Source organism: Canis aureus, chromosome 24 (genome assembly GCF_053574225.1).
Source record: "Canis aureus isolate CA01 chromosome 24, VMU_Caureus_v.1.0, whole genome shotgun sequence".
NCBI lineage: Eukaryota > Metazoa > Chordata > Mammalia > Carnivora > Canidae > Canis > Canis aureus.
In genome coordinates this window covers 52,026,045-52,044,016 of record NC_135634.1, presented here as the reverse complement: position 1 = coordinate 52,044,016, position 17,972 = coordinate 52,026,045, and the positions used below count along the sequence as shown (strand labels likewise).

The window sequence follows — 17,972 nt, the reverse complement described above, 5'->3', positions numbered from 1 at the left end:
ACGAGGTGAGCCAGGCAAACTCTCCCTCTACAGCCCATTTTATAGGTAGGGAAACTGAGGCATGAGTGTCATGACTTAGTGGCAGGATGGAGACTCGAATTGTCCTGTGCTGTTGCAGGTCTTCCCAGGGGCTCGGAGGCAGAGAGGAGAGGAACGTCCTTTCCTGGCATCGATGTCCGTGTGGCCCTGCCATCCAGTGAAGAGGGACCGATGCCCCTCGAGGGCACGGGAAGGGAAGGCACCGGGGCTCAGGAGCTGGGGGGCTGGCGCTCCAACAACTTATTCAGCTTCCCACCGTGTCACTTGGAGGGAATGGGTGCAAGCCCCGCGTGACCCTGACCCCTAGTGCTCCGCGGGCCGTGTGTGTGGGGGGTGAGCTGGACTCTGTGAAGTGCTTCTGACGTCAGGAACTTCCCACACGTGCGGAAAGCGGGAAGGAACTTACATGTGGTGACAGGCGCCTCCTTCCCAGACCGGCACGGCCTTGGTCTCTGAGAAGAGCCGGGTGCAGGGCCGGGGCACCTTCGTACATGCTGCCAGGACAAAGGCAGAGGGGTCACGGGGCGCCACGCTGAGCGGGGCTCATCCTGCACCTGCGGGAGCCCCCCGGGTGGCTCTCCCCTGGGGCTGGCTGTGGCCTCACCGGCCTGGGGTTGGTGCAGCTGCCGCAGGGGCGTCTGTCCGCCCGCGCCCCAGCTGCGGTCCTCTCCCGGGGAGGGAGGCCTGCACTCTTCCCCTCCTACCACCGTGTCTGGCCCCTGCACCCACCTCTGGCTGTGGGGTGTTCCACGTCTCTTGCTTTCTGGCTGCCCCCAGGCCCTCCGGTTTTCTGGGCAGCACCTTTCACCCTGGCATTGGGTGGTCACTGTCCTCAGTATCCCTCCCCAGGCGCTTGGAAGTCTGGGGCACCGAGGCTGGGCTCCTGTCCTGGCACCTCGAGGTTTGAGGTCCTCGGGCAAACCCGCCCTGGGCCTAGTGCGCCCATCACAGTCTGCTGTGACAGGTGCCTTGAGGCCCCGGTGGTCCCCACGGGAGGGAGCGGCCCCTGACTTACCGAGCTCACAGCGTCTGCCTTTGAACCCTGGGCTGCAGTCACAGCTGTGGGTGTCCACACCTGGCACGCAGGTGCCTCCATTCTGACAGGGGTTTTCTGAGCAGTTCCCAGGGGTGTCTGTGAACAGGCCACGAGCCGTTAGTTGCCGAGACCCCAGAAGAAGGCCTGTCAGCACTGCCATGTGGCTGCCTCCTGCCGTCCCCACACCGCTGGGCCCTAGGGGTGGTCCTGTCTCAGGTGGTCCGAGGGAGCAGAGGCAGGCAGGCAGGCTGGCCTCCGTAGGCTTGGTCCTGACCCCATTACCTCCAGGGAGGAGGAGCGACTCTGTGGGGACCCTCCGTCCTGAGCCACCACGTGCAGAAGAGACAGCCCTCAGCTTTGGTTGTGGTGGGCTCCCGCCGTCATCCAGAGAGGCTCCCAGCCCCAGCGGCCCCTGCTGCTGCCACCTGCGTGGGGTTCTTGCACTTGGGGCCAAGGCCTCTTGCTGACAGCCTGCTGGGAGCCCCCTCCTCGTCCCCAGTGCCTGTCCCATGTCCCCAGCCCCAGGCAGCCCTGTGCAGGACTCTGTGCTGGGGTCTGAGCCTGCGTCCTCACCGCGCTGCTGGCCACAAGAGGCAGGCCTGGCCTTCTCCCTTGGGGCTCACTCTGGCCTGTTTTCCCCTTAGCTTTGTCAAGCTATCTGTCGTTTTCGTATTTAACTTAAAAAATTGAGAAACACAAAAGAGTGAGATTTGTACACACCCACCATTTCCAGGACCAGAAGGCCCATCCCCTCCACGTCATCCCACGCCTCCTTCTCGAAACCTCCTCACGGATGGGTGCTCTCAGACCCTACGCCCCTCTGTCCCCTTCCTGGGCCTTTGGGGGTTCCCTCTGTTGGCTGGTTCTCCTCTATCCGCTCCATTCTCCCCCCACTCTCCCCTGACTGTACCCCGGGACTTGCCTTGTCTTTCCGTCTTTCCTGATGTGCTAAAGGTGAGTTGTCAGCTTTTAAAGAAATGTGTATTGTGAAAAATTTCAGACCTACAAAGTGTAGAGTATGGGGGTCCCATGTCCTGTCACTCTGCCTCACTGAGTATTGACATTTTGCCAATCTCCTTTAATTCATTCCCATTTCTCCGCGCCCTGTTCTCTCTTGTTCCAGAATTTCAAAGCAGGTCACAGAAATTGTTTGACCTGTAAATACAGCTGGTGTCTGATACGTACAGACTATAAACTTTTACACAAGCACAATGCTATTATTTCAAAGTCAGCGGTAGCTCCTTGGTGCCATAAGAAATTGCAATCCTTGTCCAGGTTTCCCCGGTCATCTTAAAAACATCACTTCCAGTTGGTCTGATCTAATCGGGATTCATAAGGACACAGTGCCTTGGTTTGAAACGTCTCTCTTTTAATCTATAAATTTTATCTTCTTCCCCTCTGCATTTATTTTTTTCCCCTTCTGCATTTATTAAATAAACCAGGTCATTTGTCCTGTAGAATCCCTGCCTGCATTTTATTTATTACTTTGTTGTGGCATTAACTCATCCCCCATCCCCACATTTCTGTACCGGCATTGTACCAGCATTTTCTGTGGATAGAGAGAGGGACTTCATAGGATTTGGGCTCAAGCAGTGTTTGTAGGACTGCTTCACCCTTCAGCCACTCCGGGAGGCATGTGAGGTCTCCACTGACGTGAGGGCTGCTCAGCGGTTTCGGTGTTGGCAAATTAATCCAGGAGAAATTTCTGATCGGCTCTGCTCCTGGCGTGAGCGGCCAGGTGATCTTGAGTCTGGACCCCAGATCCATCGTCTCACAAGGGCCGCACCTCACCTCGCCTGTCACTCCTCCACCTCCAGCCAGAAGGTCCTCAGTGAAGACCTGTTTTCCCCCCTTGCCCACCCCCTGGTCACCTTGAATTACAGTCCACCCAGGCAAGGCCAGACAAGTGTTTCCTTCCTGCCCTCTGTACACTTGCAAAGGAAGCGTTGGTCCCGGGCCAGCTCTAAAGGGACCAGCACGTTGTTCTCTCAGCTTCATCATAAACTCATAGATTCTTACGTATTTGGTGGATGGTGTGTGTGTGTCAGTCTGCTCCTGTCATTAGTCTTTTCCACGCTCCAGTTATCCAACTTCAGCCTGTGACAGCCTTTCAGGTTGCCCCCTGCGCCCTTTAGACACAATCTCAGTTGTTTTTGAAAGCTTGCTTGTTTTACACGTACATCCTGGGCACATTTTGTCCATATTCTGCTTCAGTCTTGGAATCAGCCACTTGTCAACGACCCCTGGTTCGTTTTATTGGGCATTTAGAACCCACAATCTGGGTGGCCAGGGTGCTCACTGCTCCTGGGGTCAGTGCTTGAGGCCTTTTCAGTAGACACACCAGGAACTTGGATTAAAAAATAAAAATAAACAAATTGTGAGTCTCTATCAACAGTTAAGGGAAACACAGGGGTGGGTTTTAATTCCTTGATTTTTAGAAAAATTTTAATTTTTAAAAGATTTCATTTATTTGAGAGAGAGAGAGAGAATGAGCACAGGGGGTGGGTAGAGGGGGACAGAGAAAGAAGCAGACCCAGGATCCTGAGGATCATGACCTGAGCCAAAGTCAGATGCTCAACTGACTGAGCCACCGAGGCGCCCCTTCCTGGATTTTATATTGTATCTCTTTACACTGAGAACCTTGGTGCCATTGATATAATTATTTTCATTATCCTACAATGTACATATAACAGTTCTAAAAAAAATAATAGTATTACTACTGACATTAAGAGCTTTGAGTGCAGCTTTAAATTTCTTGCAATTCTTGTAATAAGAATTCTTCTTTTCAGAATATATCCCTCTGGGAATGAATAGTTGGAAGGCAATTTTAAAAGATGACTTGAAATACCTTTTTCCTATGTAGTTACACCATCAACATGATAAACGTATTTCAGTTTGTTTTCAGTTTTTAGGTTTTGCTTTTTATGTAGGTCATGAAAAAATGTTTTTTCTTGATTCTAAAATCAAAACTGTGGAGATACATTCAGAGAAGTCTAGCATCCACCTCCATCCTTTTACTTCCTTGTTCTCATTCTTTCCTTTCTCAGTTAACCTTTTTATTAGTTTTATTTCTTTTTAAATATAAGAAAATAGGTATATTCATATTTCCCTTCCCCATGTTACTACACAAAAGAGGTACCTTAAACACTATTCTGCACATTCCATTTTAAAAACCGCTTTATTGAGATATGACTTATATACTATATAATTCACCAATTTTAGGTTCTTAGCATATTCAAAGATATGTGTATCCATCACAGTAGTCAATTTTAGAACGTTTTTATCATTTTGGAAACTCCATGCCCTTTAGCTGTCACCCCTCCCCCCATACCTCCACTCCCACCCCCAGTGCCAAGCAACCACTGACTTGCTTTCTGTCACTGTAGACTTTCTGGACTTTCATATGAATGTAGTCCTTTGTGCTAGCTTCTTTTACTTAGTATGATGTTTTCAAGGATTATCTCGTGTTGTAGCATGTGTCAGTACATCATATGATTGGATTATGTTCCATTGTGTGGATAGATCACATTTAAAAAAAGGTTTTATTTATTTGAGAGCGAGAGAGAGAGAGAGAGCGAGAGCGAGCGAGCACAAGCAGGGTGAGGGGCAAAGGGAAAACAGACTCGCCACTGAGCACAGAGACTGAAGTGGGGCTCCATCCCAGGACTCCAGGATCACGACCTGAGCCAAAGGCAGATGTTTCACTGACTGAGCCACCCAGGCACCCTAGACCACATTTTGTTTATCCATTCAACAGTTTGTGGATACTTTGGTTGTTTCCATCTTTTGGCAACGGCGTATACTGTTATTACGAACATTCATGTACAAGGCCCTCTGTGGGCATCTGTTTTCATTTCTCTTGGGTACATGCCTAGGAGTGGGATTTTCTGGGTTATAGGATAACTCTGTGTTTCATTCTTTGAGGAGCTACCAGCCGTTTTTAACCCCAAAGCACCTGTACCACTCTGCATTCCCACCAGCAGTGTTTGAGGTTCCAGCTTCTCCACATCCTCACCGTGCAAGGATGCTCGTTGCATCTTTTCATTCCAGCCATCCTCGTGGCTGTGAAGTGGCATCTCATTATGGTTTTCATAAGCATTTCCCTGAAGACTGATGATGTCAAACACCCTTTTCATGGACTTGTTGGCCATTTGTGTAGCATCCTTCGAGAAATAAGTATTCAGATTTTTTGCCTGTTTCTTTTTTTTTCTTTGCCTATTTCTTAATTTGGTTCTCTTTCTTTTATTCAGTTATATGAGTTCCTTATATATTTTAGATACAAATGCCTTTCAGGTATATGATTTGCAAATATTTTTCTCATTCTGTGGGTTGCCTTCTCACTCCTTAATGGCATTTATTTATTTATTTATTTATTTATTTATTTATTTATTTAATGGCATCCTTTGAAGCACAAAAAGCTTCACATTTTGAGGAAGTCTATTCTGTCTTTTTTTCTCATTTGTTGCTCATGGTTTTGGTGTCATATCTAAAATCTTTTGCCAATCCAAGGTCATGAAGACTTACTCCTGTTTTTTTTCTAAGAGTTTTATAGTTTTAGTTCTTAGATTTAGGTATTTGATCTATTTTGAGTTAATTTTGTATATGGTGTGAGGTAGGGGTCTGACTTCATCCTTTTGCATGTGGTTATCCAGTGTTCCCAGCACCATTTGTTAAAGACTGTTCTTTCTCCATTGAATGGTCTTGGCCCCTTGTTGAAATCAGTTGACCAGAGACGTGTGGGTTTATTTCTTGACTCTCAGTTCTATTTGATCATAAGTCTTTCCTTGTGCCAGTATTTCACTGACCTGATTACTGCTGCTTTGTAGTAAGTTTTGAAAATGCAGTGTCAAATAGGACATGAGATCTACACACTATAAACAATTGTCCAGAGATATTTTAGGACAACCTTACAGAACATGGCAGTGTGCAGGGGTATTTAGGACCTGTGAGCCCATGCCAGCAGTCCTCACTCTTTGTACCTGGGACAGTAGGCTGCAGAGCCTGACTAATAATTCATTCCATTCTTGGGCACCTGAAGCCTTACGCCTGCAGTTTGTGCAGCAGTGGGGTTTTTACCAGGGCACTGCCTACTGAATCCTGAGCTTATCGTGATACACATACACATTAAATAAAGATAGAGAAATGGCTGTTGTGAACAGGATGGGGAACAGAAATATGGCTGCAGTCTGGGGTGGTGGCAGTGGGTGCTCCTATGTGACAGTAAGTTGCAGAGTAAAGAAGTTTAAGTTCTGCCCTTGCCTGCTACCGCCCAGAGATAGAAACTGCCTGCTTCTCTCTCTGGTGTCCAGGGGATAAAACCAGGAGAGTTCCAAAGCCCTGCTGGCATGAGAATTTGAAGAAAACAGGAAGATTAGACTAGCCTCAGCGTCCACTCCAGATCCCCATGGTGGCAGGTTACAATCTTAGGGACCCTCCTCTTCTCCATGAGCTTCCCCTTGGAGCTCAAATGTGTGGCCCTAACCCGGAGAGATGCTTGATGAGGAAATGCCAATCAAGAGTGTTAATTGTGCTCTGTGGGTATCTAGGGCTCTCTGGGGATCCTACTTTCCATGAAAAAGAAGAGTGTAACAGCTTCCAGGGAAAATGAGCAGACACACTACAAGGAGACAAGAACAAGACTGACACCCACTGTCAGCAGTACTGCTCAGAAGAGGACAGGGCACTAATGTTTGAAGAGCTGAAGGTAGAGGACCTTTGAGCCACTCAGTTTACCCTTCAAGTGTGAGTGCTATACTAAGAGTATTTCCAGGCAGATGGGGCCTCAGAAATTTGGCCAGGTAAAGTACCAACAAGAACTCTGATGGGATAAGCTGATTATAAACTTTTCTAGAAATGTACAGGACCAAGGGCAGGTGGGCACTGCGGGACAGCGAGCCTTACCAAAGATAGGGCCGCTGAAATCCCTAGTGTTGGCTCCACGGAGTCCAAACATTGCAACAGAGCAGTGGACCCAGAGTCCACTTTGAATGAATGAACGAAAAGTGCTTGACCTTTCAGTATTCAAGAGATGGAAGTCCAGATCCCAAGGGGTGCACTTCACACCCATGCTGCTGGCACGACCTGGAACCCCAGCAAGGTAGGTTCTGGAGAGACTGGGTTCACCACGTGTCTTGATCGCAGATGGAAGGAGTGTAAACTGATGTCCTCACTTAGAAAACAACTTAGTGTTCTCTTGTGATTCGGGCTTCCACACATCCCAAGCCCCAGCGTTTGTACTCTCGCACATGTGCCAGAAGACGTGTGTAAGAACAGCATAGTGGCGCTTGCTGATAACAGCCAGACACAGGCGCTGTGTGAGCGGAGTGGACGAGGCCATGGTGAAGTCACCCACAGGCCAGATGCTCAGTGGGGAGAGTGAGCTGCGGCCACTCAACAGCACTGACCAGCCTCACTGCAGACGCGGGGTGAGCACACAAGTCGGGGCGGCTGTGCACAGCAGGTCAGTCAGCTTACAACAAAAAACCTGCAGCTGCTCAGACCCACGTGGATATGCGCTGAGATCCCTCCCCACCGCCCACCCTGCAGCAGAGCGAAGGGACTGTGAGTACAGAATCCAGGCTCCAGGCTAACTGGGGGGACCACAGCAAGATACAGGTTACGGGCTGGGTTCCAGATCTAAGGCCATCCTCGCAGCAGAAGCTAACTTACTAAATAGAAGGGGCTTGTCATGCACCCGTTACAGATGTAACAGGAACAAAAAAACATGATTCACTTTGTGCACCCAGGGGACCATTAATGATTTTTTTCCCTCTTTATCACCTAAAATCACTTCTGCCCTACCCCGGCCAGCCTGCATACCTCAGGGTAGCAAACACTGCAGACTGCAGTGACATCTGGGGCCAGTCTGGTGCCACCTTGACTCTTTCCTTCAGAAGGGAGCCAGGGCAGGTAATCACATCCACTAGTTCCTGAGCTTAGGAAATGAAACGTCTGATACTGGAAAGGGCTAACGTAACACGGAGCCTCTGAGGAAATGGGTGCTTTTCTCACTGAGGAAGCAACAGCAACATGTGTGTCCTCACTCTGAACCCCACCTTCACTAGCAGAATCACTGCCTGGCTACATCCGACTCAGTGCTCCCCAGAGCTGGCGGCAGCCCCGGGCCTCACCCCTGGACGGGAGCCTGCTCAACTGGGGCCGTAGTCGGGCCACCATGTCACCATGTGCCAACAGGCCCTCTGGCGTAGGCATTCGTGCAGGTGTCCTTGGGCAGCCTGGGGCAGGTCTGCAGGTGAGATGTGCCCTCGGGGGCATCCTGGGCACTTGGCTTACCCTTCGCGAGTCCCTGCCTTCCTTGGGGTCTGGCTGGCGGGTGAGCACAGTCTGAACCCCTGGGTCCCTGGGGAGGGACAGAGCCCCGGGGGTCAGAATGAGGAGGGAAGGCAGGGCCAGGGCCTGAGCGGTGTAAGGAACACGTGCCTGCTGGGGCTGCCCAGGGGGCAATGCCCTGTAAGAACGTCCTGCAGGAGCGCCCCGCACCCTGCAGGGCCGGGCCTCACCAGACAGGCCCATGCCCTGTGTCATCAGCAAGGCCTTGCTGGGTGGGCCTGCCCGGCGATACTCCATCTGGAGCACGCTCAGCGGCGCCGCTCCATGACTGCCACATCCTGCTGGACGTGCTCCTCTGTGGAGAGGCAGGGGGTGACCCAGCTCTATGTGGAGGGAAGGAGGGGCCATCTCCACAATGGAGGCCCAGTCCCTCCCGGGCAGACCTGGGTAGTTTGGGTGGGTGGGCTCCCCAGGCTGGTTCCCCGTGGCTCACCCCAGCCTGTCCAGGGTGGCGCACCTGGCTGTCCCTCGGGCAGCTCTATACCTCCCACGTCTTCATGACGGGTGCCTTCCCCTACCTGCTGGCCCTTCAGGCTCCCCCTGCCCCCCGGGTGCTTAGCTCTGAAAGTCCGCTCCTGCTGACTTACTTGCCACGTCCTTGTCGCTGCCATGTTCGGGCAGCTGGAGGGCCAGGCTGACCTGCTCAGGCACCTGCTTGGGGGCCTCCTCCGTGTTCTCAAGCTGCACCACAGCCGTGGGTTCTAGGAGAAATCAGAACGGCCCAGCGTGCTGACCCCACAGCCTGCTGCCTCGGGCCCAGGATTGTTCTTGGGCCACCTTCTCGAGCTGCGTCTCTCCCTGGGGGTATAGGGATTGTCATGCCGAGGGCTCGGTGTGGTGAGACCATGGTGCCCACTCACCTGCTGGCCGTCCCCACCCCGGGGGCACCGAGTCCCACGGGCCCAGCGCTGCTTCCAGTGGGACAGCTTTTCTCCAGGTAGGGACCAGCCCTGACCCTCCGCTGAACCTGAGCTGCTTTGGTGAAGGTCACCAGGGGCTGGGCTGAATGTCCTATCTGAGCCAGTGGCCCTGTCCCTCTGGGTGGCTGATGCTGGATTGTCCTTAGGGCCAAATTCCACTGTCCACTCTCCCACCCCCCACCCCTGCTTCCCAGGGGCTGTGTCACAGCCTCTCCCTGCATCTCCCCTCAGGCAGACCTTGCACTTGGCCAACCCTATATGCAAATCAGCTTCACTGCAGTGTCTCTGCCTGTGTGCCTGGGCTTCTACATCCGCTCCTGTGGCTTTAGGAGGGTGTCTGGTCACAGCCCAGCTTCCCAGACACCTGCCTGCTCCCCGTGTCCAGTGAGCCCCTCTGTTGCTCCTCTGTGGGTCTCTCGAACTGCAACGTCCCCACCCGCTCATCATCGACCCTTTACTTGCCTGGCCTGGGAATGCTGGTGTTGGTTGAAAAATCTCACTACGCTGGTGATTAAGGTCTGTTCCAGGGAATCATGAGAACAGGACCTGGTTTACAGGTGAGGACGAGGCCCAGGCTGCCCTGCCTCGGGTCCCGAGAGCCTTCAGGGCGGGGGCAGCCAGTGGGCATGTAGCTCCTGGCCTGCTGGGCCACAGTCTTGGGGGAGACGTGCCGCAGACAGATTCCTGGCCTACCCCTCCTGCTACACCACGCTGCCCGCTGGTCTGTCACAGGTGGTCCCCTTAGTCCAGGCCGAGCAGGATCTGAACCCGGGATCTCTTACTGTGACAGGAGGAGGTGTGGTCCTGGCTCCCTCTGGGTGGGGTCCTGCGCTTCTAGAAGCCCCCGGGCGAGGCTGGTGGTGCTGGTCCAAGGACCTCGCGTCCAGCAGCAGGGACTTAGGTGGTGCCGTGCTCTCCCGCTCCCTGCTCCCTAATCTGCACTGGGCCTCCTCGGACCTCCTTCTGACCCCGCACCCCAGAGCAGCCCGTGCTTCACCCCATTCCGCTGTGTGGGGAAGGCGCGTGAGCCCGTGAAGGTGTGAGGGCCTTGAGCTGCGCCGCGTCCCTGGTGGGGGCGGTGGGAGGGGCCTCGTCCCTCATTGCACTGGGGACGGGGGCAGAAGACGGGGCAGCGAGGCCCCTGGGGCTGGCCGGGGCACTCACGCGATCTCACGGTGACCGATTTGCCAGGCGAGCCCCCAAACTTGGCACTCACTCGCCCTCTGCCGTCCACCAGCTCCGAGAACCTGCCGAGGGAGTCAGCACGGGTCACCGGGCGAGCGGGGGCCCGGACGGCGCGCTCCGGGGGATGGCCCAGGCCGCACCTGGGGGCCGGGGTCTGGGTTTCAGGCGCGTCGCGGTCACTGAGCAGGCGCAGCTCCGGCAGGCGCGCGGGCGGCGGTCTGTTCCGGAGCACCCGGGGATGCAGCCCCTCCCTGTGCCAGCGTCTGTCGGCGCCGTCCCTCGCGGCTGCAGGGGGTGGGAGGAGCGGCTGGCTGCCCGAGGCTGCGCCCGCCCGGTCCCTGGGACGGAGCCCTGCAGGCGGTGAGCGCAGCCCCAAGGCCCACGGCAGGCCCCGCTCCCTGCCCACCCCCTGCAGGCACGGCCTGGACCCGACAGGGCCTCGGAGAGGCTCCCAGGCCCCCGTGCCCGGGCGTCCCCGGCCCTAACTGTGCCTCCTGCGAGGGCCCGTGTGTCTGCCCTCGGGGGCTCTGTTCTGCCCCAGCCGCTGTCCACCTCCCTGCTCGCTCTTTTCACTTGTCACCCTCCCTGCAGCATCCGCGCCGGGGGAGCACCGTCTTCCACAGCACCTCGTCTGCAGGGTCGTGCGGGCCTCCCGCGCACTGGGGAGCAGACCACGTCCTCGGGGTGGCCCGGGGCTCCGCGCTCCTGAGCTGTTGGTCCCTGCCTCTCCCAGGCCTCCCCTCCCGGCCATCCTGGGCCTCTGAGACTGCACTGAGCCTGCACTGAGGCAACACTAACCGGCCGTGAGTCCTTCTTTCCCACCGATTTCCACACCCCACATTCTCCTGTGTTAGCACAGTCCTGCTTTGAGGCTGTCTGATGTCCCTGGGACAGTGTCGCCTGTGCCGGGTGCGGGTCCACACCCCAAGGAGGGCAGCCCAGGCTGCTGTCCTCCTGGGGGCCCGCAGTGAGCACCCGGGGATGGGCCGCCCTCACGGCCCCGACAGTCCTGGCCAGACCCCAGGCCTGGCCACGTGGCCGTCCCCTCCCCGCGGTCCCTGCAGCACTGTACGTACAGGTGATGATGTAGAGGTGGGCAGGGTCGCTGTGCAGCTGGTCGCCCTCTGCGCTCTGCACGGCGGTCACCGACAGCTGGTACCGCCGTCCTGGCATCAGGTCCCGCACTGTGTAGGATGTCAGCCTCCCGTTGGGGACATAGCGGCTCTTGGTGCTCTGGCTGGTGGTCACGTTGATGACGTACGCCTCCAGCAAGGTGTTTGGAGTGGGGGTGTCCCAGACCACATGGGCAGAGGTGGCTGTGACTCTGGCAGCCGTCAGGTTTGCTGGTGGCAGGGGCCCTGATAGGCACGGAGCGGGGGAGGGAGGTGAAAGGGGCCAGAGGGGTCTTGTGCTACCACCAGGTTTAAAGATCTGTTGAAGTCTCACGTGAAGCCCAGTTTGGTCATTATGGACAACCCTATAGTCCTAGAGGATGGCGTGGAGGGGCGTGGCAGCGGCTCGGGGGCAGCAGCACGTCCTCTGGCCCACAGGCACCCCAGAATGCTGCCTGGGAGCGCCCAGGGGCCCCTGCCTGCGCAGTCTGTCAGCGGGGTCACCTTTGGATTCCCTAAGCCTGGCCCTGTGCACCCTGCCCCGGGACAGAGAGGGAATGGCCAGGGTCCTAGCACCGGGCGTGAGGGCCAGGACTTGAGCCTGCCCTTGCCCCCCACCCCCCCGGGGCTGTCCGCAGTTGTGTGTGTGGACAGCACGCGCTCTGGGCCACTGTGCGTTGGGCTGGGAGGGGTGGTGAGGGCCAGGTCTCCTCCCCACGAGATACCATGAGGATCAGAGGGTGGACAGTGTGGGCAGTTGCCCACGTCCCCCTGGCCTCTGGCTTCTGAGCCGTGACGTCTGGGTGCTGTGTGAACACCCAAGCAGGGGGCTTCCTGGGCAGCCTGCTCCCCCTGCCGCCCGAGGGGGAGACACTTGGTAGGAGTGGGGCGGGGGGAGGTGAGAGCTCCCACAGGTCCCACGACCCGAGCTCACGCCGTTGTACTCACGGGTCCACACGTGCAGCGGGGCCGAGGCCAGGCTCTCGGTGGGAGGCTCGTGTCCCCCAAGCCCGCTGAGGGCAATCGCCCGGATGGCGTATCTCCTTCCTGGCAGCAGGGCCCTGCGGGACGGAGGCCACTGTGACTCCTTCCACGCAGGCGGGACATGGTGTGAGGCCCTGAGGGGGCCTCGCTGGCCTCCAGAAGGACCGGGGCTGGGGCTCCTCAGGGGCGAGCTCCTCCCTGGCCTGTCTAGCACAGGGCAAGCGGCAAGGACGGCCCACACCGGCCTGGGACGGCTCTGGTGCAGGGGCTGCTCCTCAGGCAGGAGAGCCCAGAGGAGGGCACTGGAAGTCACAGGGCAGAAGGGGGTCCACCCGCAGGCCCCCCCGCCCCGGCTGGCCCCCGGGAGGGCTCCCAGCACCCTCAGGGGTCAGAGGGCCCCGCCGCTGCCATCGCCCAAGCAGCGTGGTTCAGGCTGAGCACCCGAGTCTCCAGCGGGCAGAGGGACCCCGTGCACCGACCCCGGCGGGTACCCTGGGCGTTGCGGCTCCACAGACTCCCCCACACCGTGGCCTGTGTGAGCCCACGGGGAGGGCCCGGGAGCTCCCCCCTGCTCCCTGCTCCCCCCTCCCCTGGGCTGCACCAACCCCAGCAGGGGCACGGCCTCTACGGAGTCTGGGGGGCCCTCAAGGTCCCCGAGCTGGGTGGGCCCAGGGACCCTGCCTCCATCACCAAGTGCCCACCTAGGGCCTCAGGTGTTTTGTCACACTGCTCTTTGGCAGTAGGCAGGATGCTGACCAAGAAAGATCCCAGCAGGGGTGCCTGCCTGGGGGGCTCAGTGGTTGAGCGTCCACCTTGGGCTCAGGTCACGATCCTGGGGTCCTGGGATCGAGTCCTGTGCTGGGCTGCCCGCTCAGGGACAGCCTGCTTCTCCCTCTGCCTCTGTCTCTCCCTCTGCCGCTCCCCCCGCTTGGGCTCTCTGGCTCTCTCTGTGTCAAATAAATAAAACCTTAAAAAAAAAAAAGAAAAAGGGATCTCTGGGTGGCTCAGCGGTTTAGCGCCTGCCTTTGGCCCAGGGCGTGATCCTGGAGTCCCAGGATCAAGTCCCACATCGGGCTCCTGGCATGGAGCCTGCTTCTCCCTTCTCCTGTGTCTCTGCCTCCCTCTCTCTCTCTCTCTCTATGTCTACCATAAATAAATAAATAAATAAATAAATAAATAAATAAATAAATAAATCTTAAAAAAAAAAAAAAAAAAAGAAGTCACAGCAACCCTTAAAAGACAAAGCAAAGTCTCGCTTCCACCCAACAGGCATGCAAAACATGGTCTGGAAACATGCGGCTGTGGGGCGGCTCCAGTGCGGGGGGTGGAGGCCCTGCCCCTGCGGTACCAGCCTGGCAGACGCCTCCCCGACGCTGCGGCCTGTGCTGCTCTGGGCAGGACGTGGCCGGCCTCTCCCCCCACCCCCCGCCGCACCCCGTCTGCTGTCAGAGGCACCGGTGACCCCTCAGCTGGAGCTGCTTGTCTGCAGGCACCGGGCCCCCCACGGTGCTCCTCCTCGTCCCCCGTCTGCCAGCACCAACCCAAGTGGGTGGAGGCCGTGGAGGCCGAGCCTCCCCTGGAGGCCGTTCCAGCGTGGACTTCCATCCTCAGCCCCACCAATGACAGGTGGTCGTGTGAGTTGTATGTCCCTTGTAGTTTTGTTTGTATTTGATTTGTAATACTCAAGCGTAAGATGTTTTATGCCTCATTTAAGGTTTTGACATACGATTTAAACGACATAGATCTTTAAGGGGAGTGTAGGGGTGCCCGCGTCTCCCTTTCATAGGGGCCCCTGTGTGGCTCACCGGTGGCTTGGTCTGCCTGTCTGTGCAGGAGCCGCGACCCCCCTGCTTTGTGAGGGCCCTTTCCAACACCTGTCTGCAGCCCTGTGACAGGGCGGGATGGGCCTGGGCCGGGCAGGGCGCTCTGCTTGTCAGGGCGGGGCAGGTGCTCGGGCAGCTGCACCCCTGCTTCCCCAGGCAGGCTGGGCGGGCGGGAGTGGCAGGGGTGGGGCACAGGGTGAGGGAAGCCCCGGAGCCCCGAGGGAAGGGAAGGCCAGCCCTGTGCTCCTACCCGAACGTGAACTTGTCCACACTCTTGTCCAGGTCGGTGGACTGGTCCTCCTGGGCCTCAGGGTGCCGGATGGACAGGCGGACGCTGCTGACGGTAGCGTGACGGATCCTGTGCAGAGCCCACCGCACTGAGATGGCGCTGGCTGTCACATTGGTGACCTCGAGGCCCTCAACAGGGCGGGGTCCTGTGGGGCAACGGGCCCCTCAGCTGATGCTGGCACCTCCTCATCTCCAGGGGAGGGCAGGGGCTTGAGACGAGGAGACAGGGCTCAGGAAGGGTGCTGGGGGGTCTCCGAGAGGGGGGCCCTAGCGAGGCACCGGCCCACCTGGGCTTGCTGGCGGCAGCCTCCAGCCGCAGCAGACTACTCAATGGGACGGACTCCTGCCGGGGATGAGGGGTGCCGCGGGCTCCCCAGAGGCCTGCGGTCCCTGTTTGGCCAGGCAGTGGGGCCAGGCCCTTGGGACACACATGGGCCCTGGGACCTCCTCCTTTCCCCTGGCTGTTTTGGGTGCGTTGACAGTGAACACGTGGGCGACGCTGGGGCCTACGGAGGACAGAGGCTGGGACAGTCCTGGGCTACATGGGGAAGGGTCTGGGTAGGCCACGGGAGCCGGGAGGGGAGCCCGGGCCATAGGGCGGCGGTCCGCCTCCCACCCTGGTTTCCTGGGGAGACCACGCTCTGACGGCGGAGGGGGAGGGACGCCACTTCTTCCTAAAGCCAAGCTCAGGCGGAGCACAGTGTGTCCCACGGGCCTGCTCAGCTCGTCCTGCTGGCCCAGGGGCATTCTCAGGGCCTCTTGGCCGTCCTTCCCCACCACACACCTGTCCTGAGCTTCTTACCTCCCCTCTCACTGGGCGCTCAGGGTCCCTGGGTCAGCGTCTGGCTCTGGCCAGCAGGCGACACTAGGCGCCATCCTTCCTCCCCCACTGAGCTCCTCTCCGTGCCTCCCTCCTTACGCAGCCTGAGTCCCCGCTGGTGGGTCAGCTGACTGGCTGCACGGTGCCCCGTGGCTGGCCCTGCCTGCCTGCTCTGACCTGTGCCCGCAGCCGGTGTGGCGGGAGCGGGACCCCGTGTGCTGGCCACACTCTGACCCCCGACTGGCTGCCCTCCCGGGCCCTCAGTGCTGCCCCGGGGACCACTGCCCCGTCCGTGTGCCTTCCTCCAGCCTCCAGCACCCCTGTCACAGTCTCCCAGGGTCCCTGGCCTCTGCCCACCACTGGCTTCTCCCTCTGGAGGACCGGGCCCTCCCCCGTAGGTCCCAGAGCAGACAAGCCCGTGAAGGCCCCAGGGGCTCCCTAGGACCATGCGTCCACCTCCTGTGCAGCAGCACCGCCAGGACCCCGTCCCCCCACCCCTCAGAGTCGTTGCCTTCCCCTCAGCGTGTTGAGGTGACCCCTGGGCCCCTTGCCTGTCCCTTCAGCAGCGCCCGACGTGGGCCGGCCCTTGCAGGTGCCTCCCAGGGAGCTCGCTCCACCCCCCACCTCACTCCTGAGCCGCGGTGCCTCTCCAGGAGGCAGCAGCACACCCAGGTGGGCACTCACGTGTGCGGGTGAGCAGCAGCACCGGCCTGCTGATGTCGTTCTTGTTGTTGGCATTGCGTTTGACCGAGAACACGGAGATGTTGTAGGCTCTGCCGGCCGCCAGGGCCCGCAGCTGGTGCGAGGAGCGGCTCCGGTCCACGAAGTCTGTGCGGCGGTAGGCACCGTCCGAGGAAGTATAGGTGACCGCGTAGCCGTCCAGCATCTGCCTGGCGGCCTGGCCTTCAGGTGGACGCCAGGAGATGGAGACCCCACTCTCTTCCACTCGCTCCACCTTGAGGGCCGTTGGTGGGAAGAGCTCTTCAGGGTTTCAGTCGAGAACAAGGGAAGGGGGTGGTCAGCTGTCAGCCGTGGAAGCCTGGCCCACGTCAGACGTCTCACCTGGTGGTTCTCGGGCCTGCAGCCCCGGGGCAGAGGGGAGCAACTGCTGGTGGGGAGCCTGCTCCTGTTGCCCACAAAGCACCTCTTCACTTGGTCTCTGGCCAGAGCCTCCTGGGGGGTCTCAGGTGTGTGGGGACAGGTGACCGCCTTTACCGTCCTGGGGGTGGGGTGTCTCAAGTGTGTGCACACAGGTAACTATGCTTCCTGGGGGGCTATATGCCCCTCCCTGCTTCTTAGGGAGAGCCTGGGTAGGCGGCTACCTGGGCGCCCTGCCCTCGGGGGTGGTCAGCACTTCGGCCTGTCCCCTGGGGTTCTGTGCACCCTCGGGGATAAGGGGAGGCCCTGCCCCGACGTTGGCACCTTTGCCACCTCACCTTTGGCGCAGTCCTTGCCCGTGTAGCCCACTTTGCAGGTGCAGCTGTGGGACCCGTTGCTGGCCAAGCAGTAGCCGCGGCCCCCACAGGGGCTGGAGAAGCAGGGGTCACTCACTGGGGAAGAAGAGGGTATTAGTGAACACTGGGCCCAGCGGGACCCTTGCTCTCAGGAGCAACACGCCCTTCCTGTGTGGGTGTGTCTGGGGTGGATGTGGGTGGCACCATCACAGGCAGCGATCTGGGGGTGATGGAGGGGCCGCCCTCTGAGGGGCGATGTGGGGCTTGCCAGAGGCCCACCCCGAGGCTGGGCATGTGTGCCTTTCTGTGTGAGCCAGGCATCCCACCGCTCCAAGGTAGCCTGGCCGGCGGTGACTCACGGGTGGGGGCAGGATGAGCACAGTGCTGGCCCCTCCTGGGGGGCAGCAGGCAGCCAGGCGGCCAAGGGCACCAGCCTTCCGCAGGCTCCCCTGCATGGGGGCTCTGGCACCGAGGGGACCTGAACTCCCCTGTGGAGCTGCGGGAAGCCCTGGCGAACAGTCACCGCCGCAGCCACTGACCTTGGTCCTCGGGGTGTGCCCGCACCCACCCCGAGCTGCGCAGTGAGACTCCGTGGCTGCACACCGTCCCCACCGTCCCCACCGTGCTCTGCCCTGGCTCCCAGGCCCTGCAGTCCCTGGGCCGAGGCCTCACCCCCAGCGCAGCCTTCACGGCCCCGCAGCGGAGTGCCGCACGCCCAGCCCATGTTGGGGCTAGAACAGGACGTGCCCCCAGGACACCCGTCCTAGGAGGAGGGCTGAGACCAGCAGATGGAAGAGTGGCAGGTCCTGCGAAGGAGGAAGGGGGTGGGGGAGTTCCCAGGTGTAAGGAGAGGGGGCGCCGGGATGGGAGGGGGCTGCAGTGAGCTTGGCTTGGCTTGGCCGGGCGCCCGCCCGCCGCTCCTGGGTGAGGTGAGGCCACTGGAGGGGCGAGTGCGGGCGTG

General features: G+C 58.6%; 2 protein-coding genes across 13 annotated transcripts in view; one reads left to right on the top strand and one right to left on the bottom strand.

Annotated features, from left to right (window-relative positions):
* Positions 1-17,972, bottom strand: part of SNED1 (sushi, nidogen and EGF like domains 1) — an 83,342-nt gene that overhangs the window by 10,850 nt on the left and 54,520 nt on the right. For 6 of the 10 annotated variants that reach the window (XR_013363523.1, XR_013363526.1, XR_013363528.1 and 3 more), the window contains 10 exons: positions 16,994-17,107; positions 16,242-16,538; positions 14,700-14,883; positions 12,591-12,703; positions 11,607-11,888; positions 10,671-10,881; positions 10,510-10,592; positions 9,013-9,126; positions 1,055-1,171; positions 446-533 (listed from right to left, as the gene is read on the bottom strand). Coding sequence is in view for 4 of the 10 variants with exons in the window: in XM_077869547.1 (XP_077725673.1) it covers positions 446-533; positions 1,055-1,171; positions 9,013-9,126; positions 10,510-10,592; positions 10,671-10,881; positions 11,607-11,888; positions 12,591-12,703; positions 14,700-14,883; positions 16,242-16,538; positions 16,994-17,107 (1,603 nt within the window). In the remaining 6 variants the exon portion in view is untranslated. Of the gene's footprint in view, positions 1-445; positions 534-1,054; positions 1,172-2,521; positions 3,423-9,012; positions 9,127-10,509; positions 10,593-10,670; positions 10,882-11,606; positions 11,889-12,590; positions 12,704-14,699; positions 14,884-16,241; positions 16,539-16,993; positions 17,108-17,972 lie in introns of those variants that run through there. The other 4 variants (XR_013363524.1, XR_013363525.1, XM_077869549.1 and 1 more) reach the window with 4 other exon arrangements.
* Positions 1-17,972, top strand: part of MTERF4 (mitochondrial transcription termination factor 4) — a 47,201-nt gene that overhangs the window by 14,580 nt on the left and 14,649 nt on the right. Inside the window, exon 4 of one of the 3 annotated variants that reach the window (XM_077869555.1) lies at positions 13,896-14,294. The exons of 1 other annotated variant lie outside the window; for it this stretch is intronic. In XM_077869555.1, coding sequence (XP_077725681.1) covers positions 13,896-14,087 — 192 coding nt within the window. In that variant the 3' untranslated portion in view covers positions 14,088-14,294. Of the gene's footprint in view, positions 1-118; positions 2,536-13,895; positions 14,295-17,972 lie in introns of those variants that run through there. One more of the 3 variants, XM_077869552.1, reaches the window with a different exon arrangement.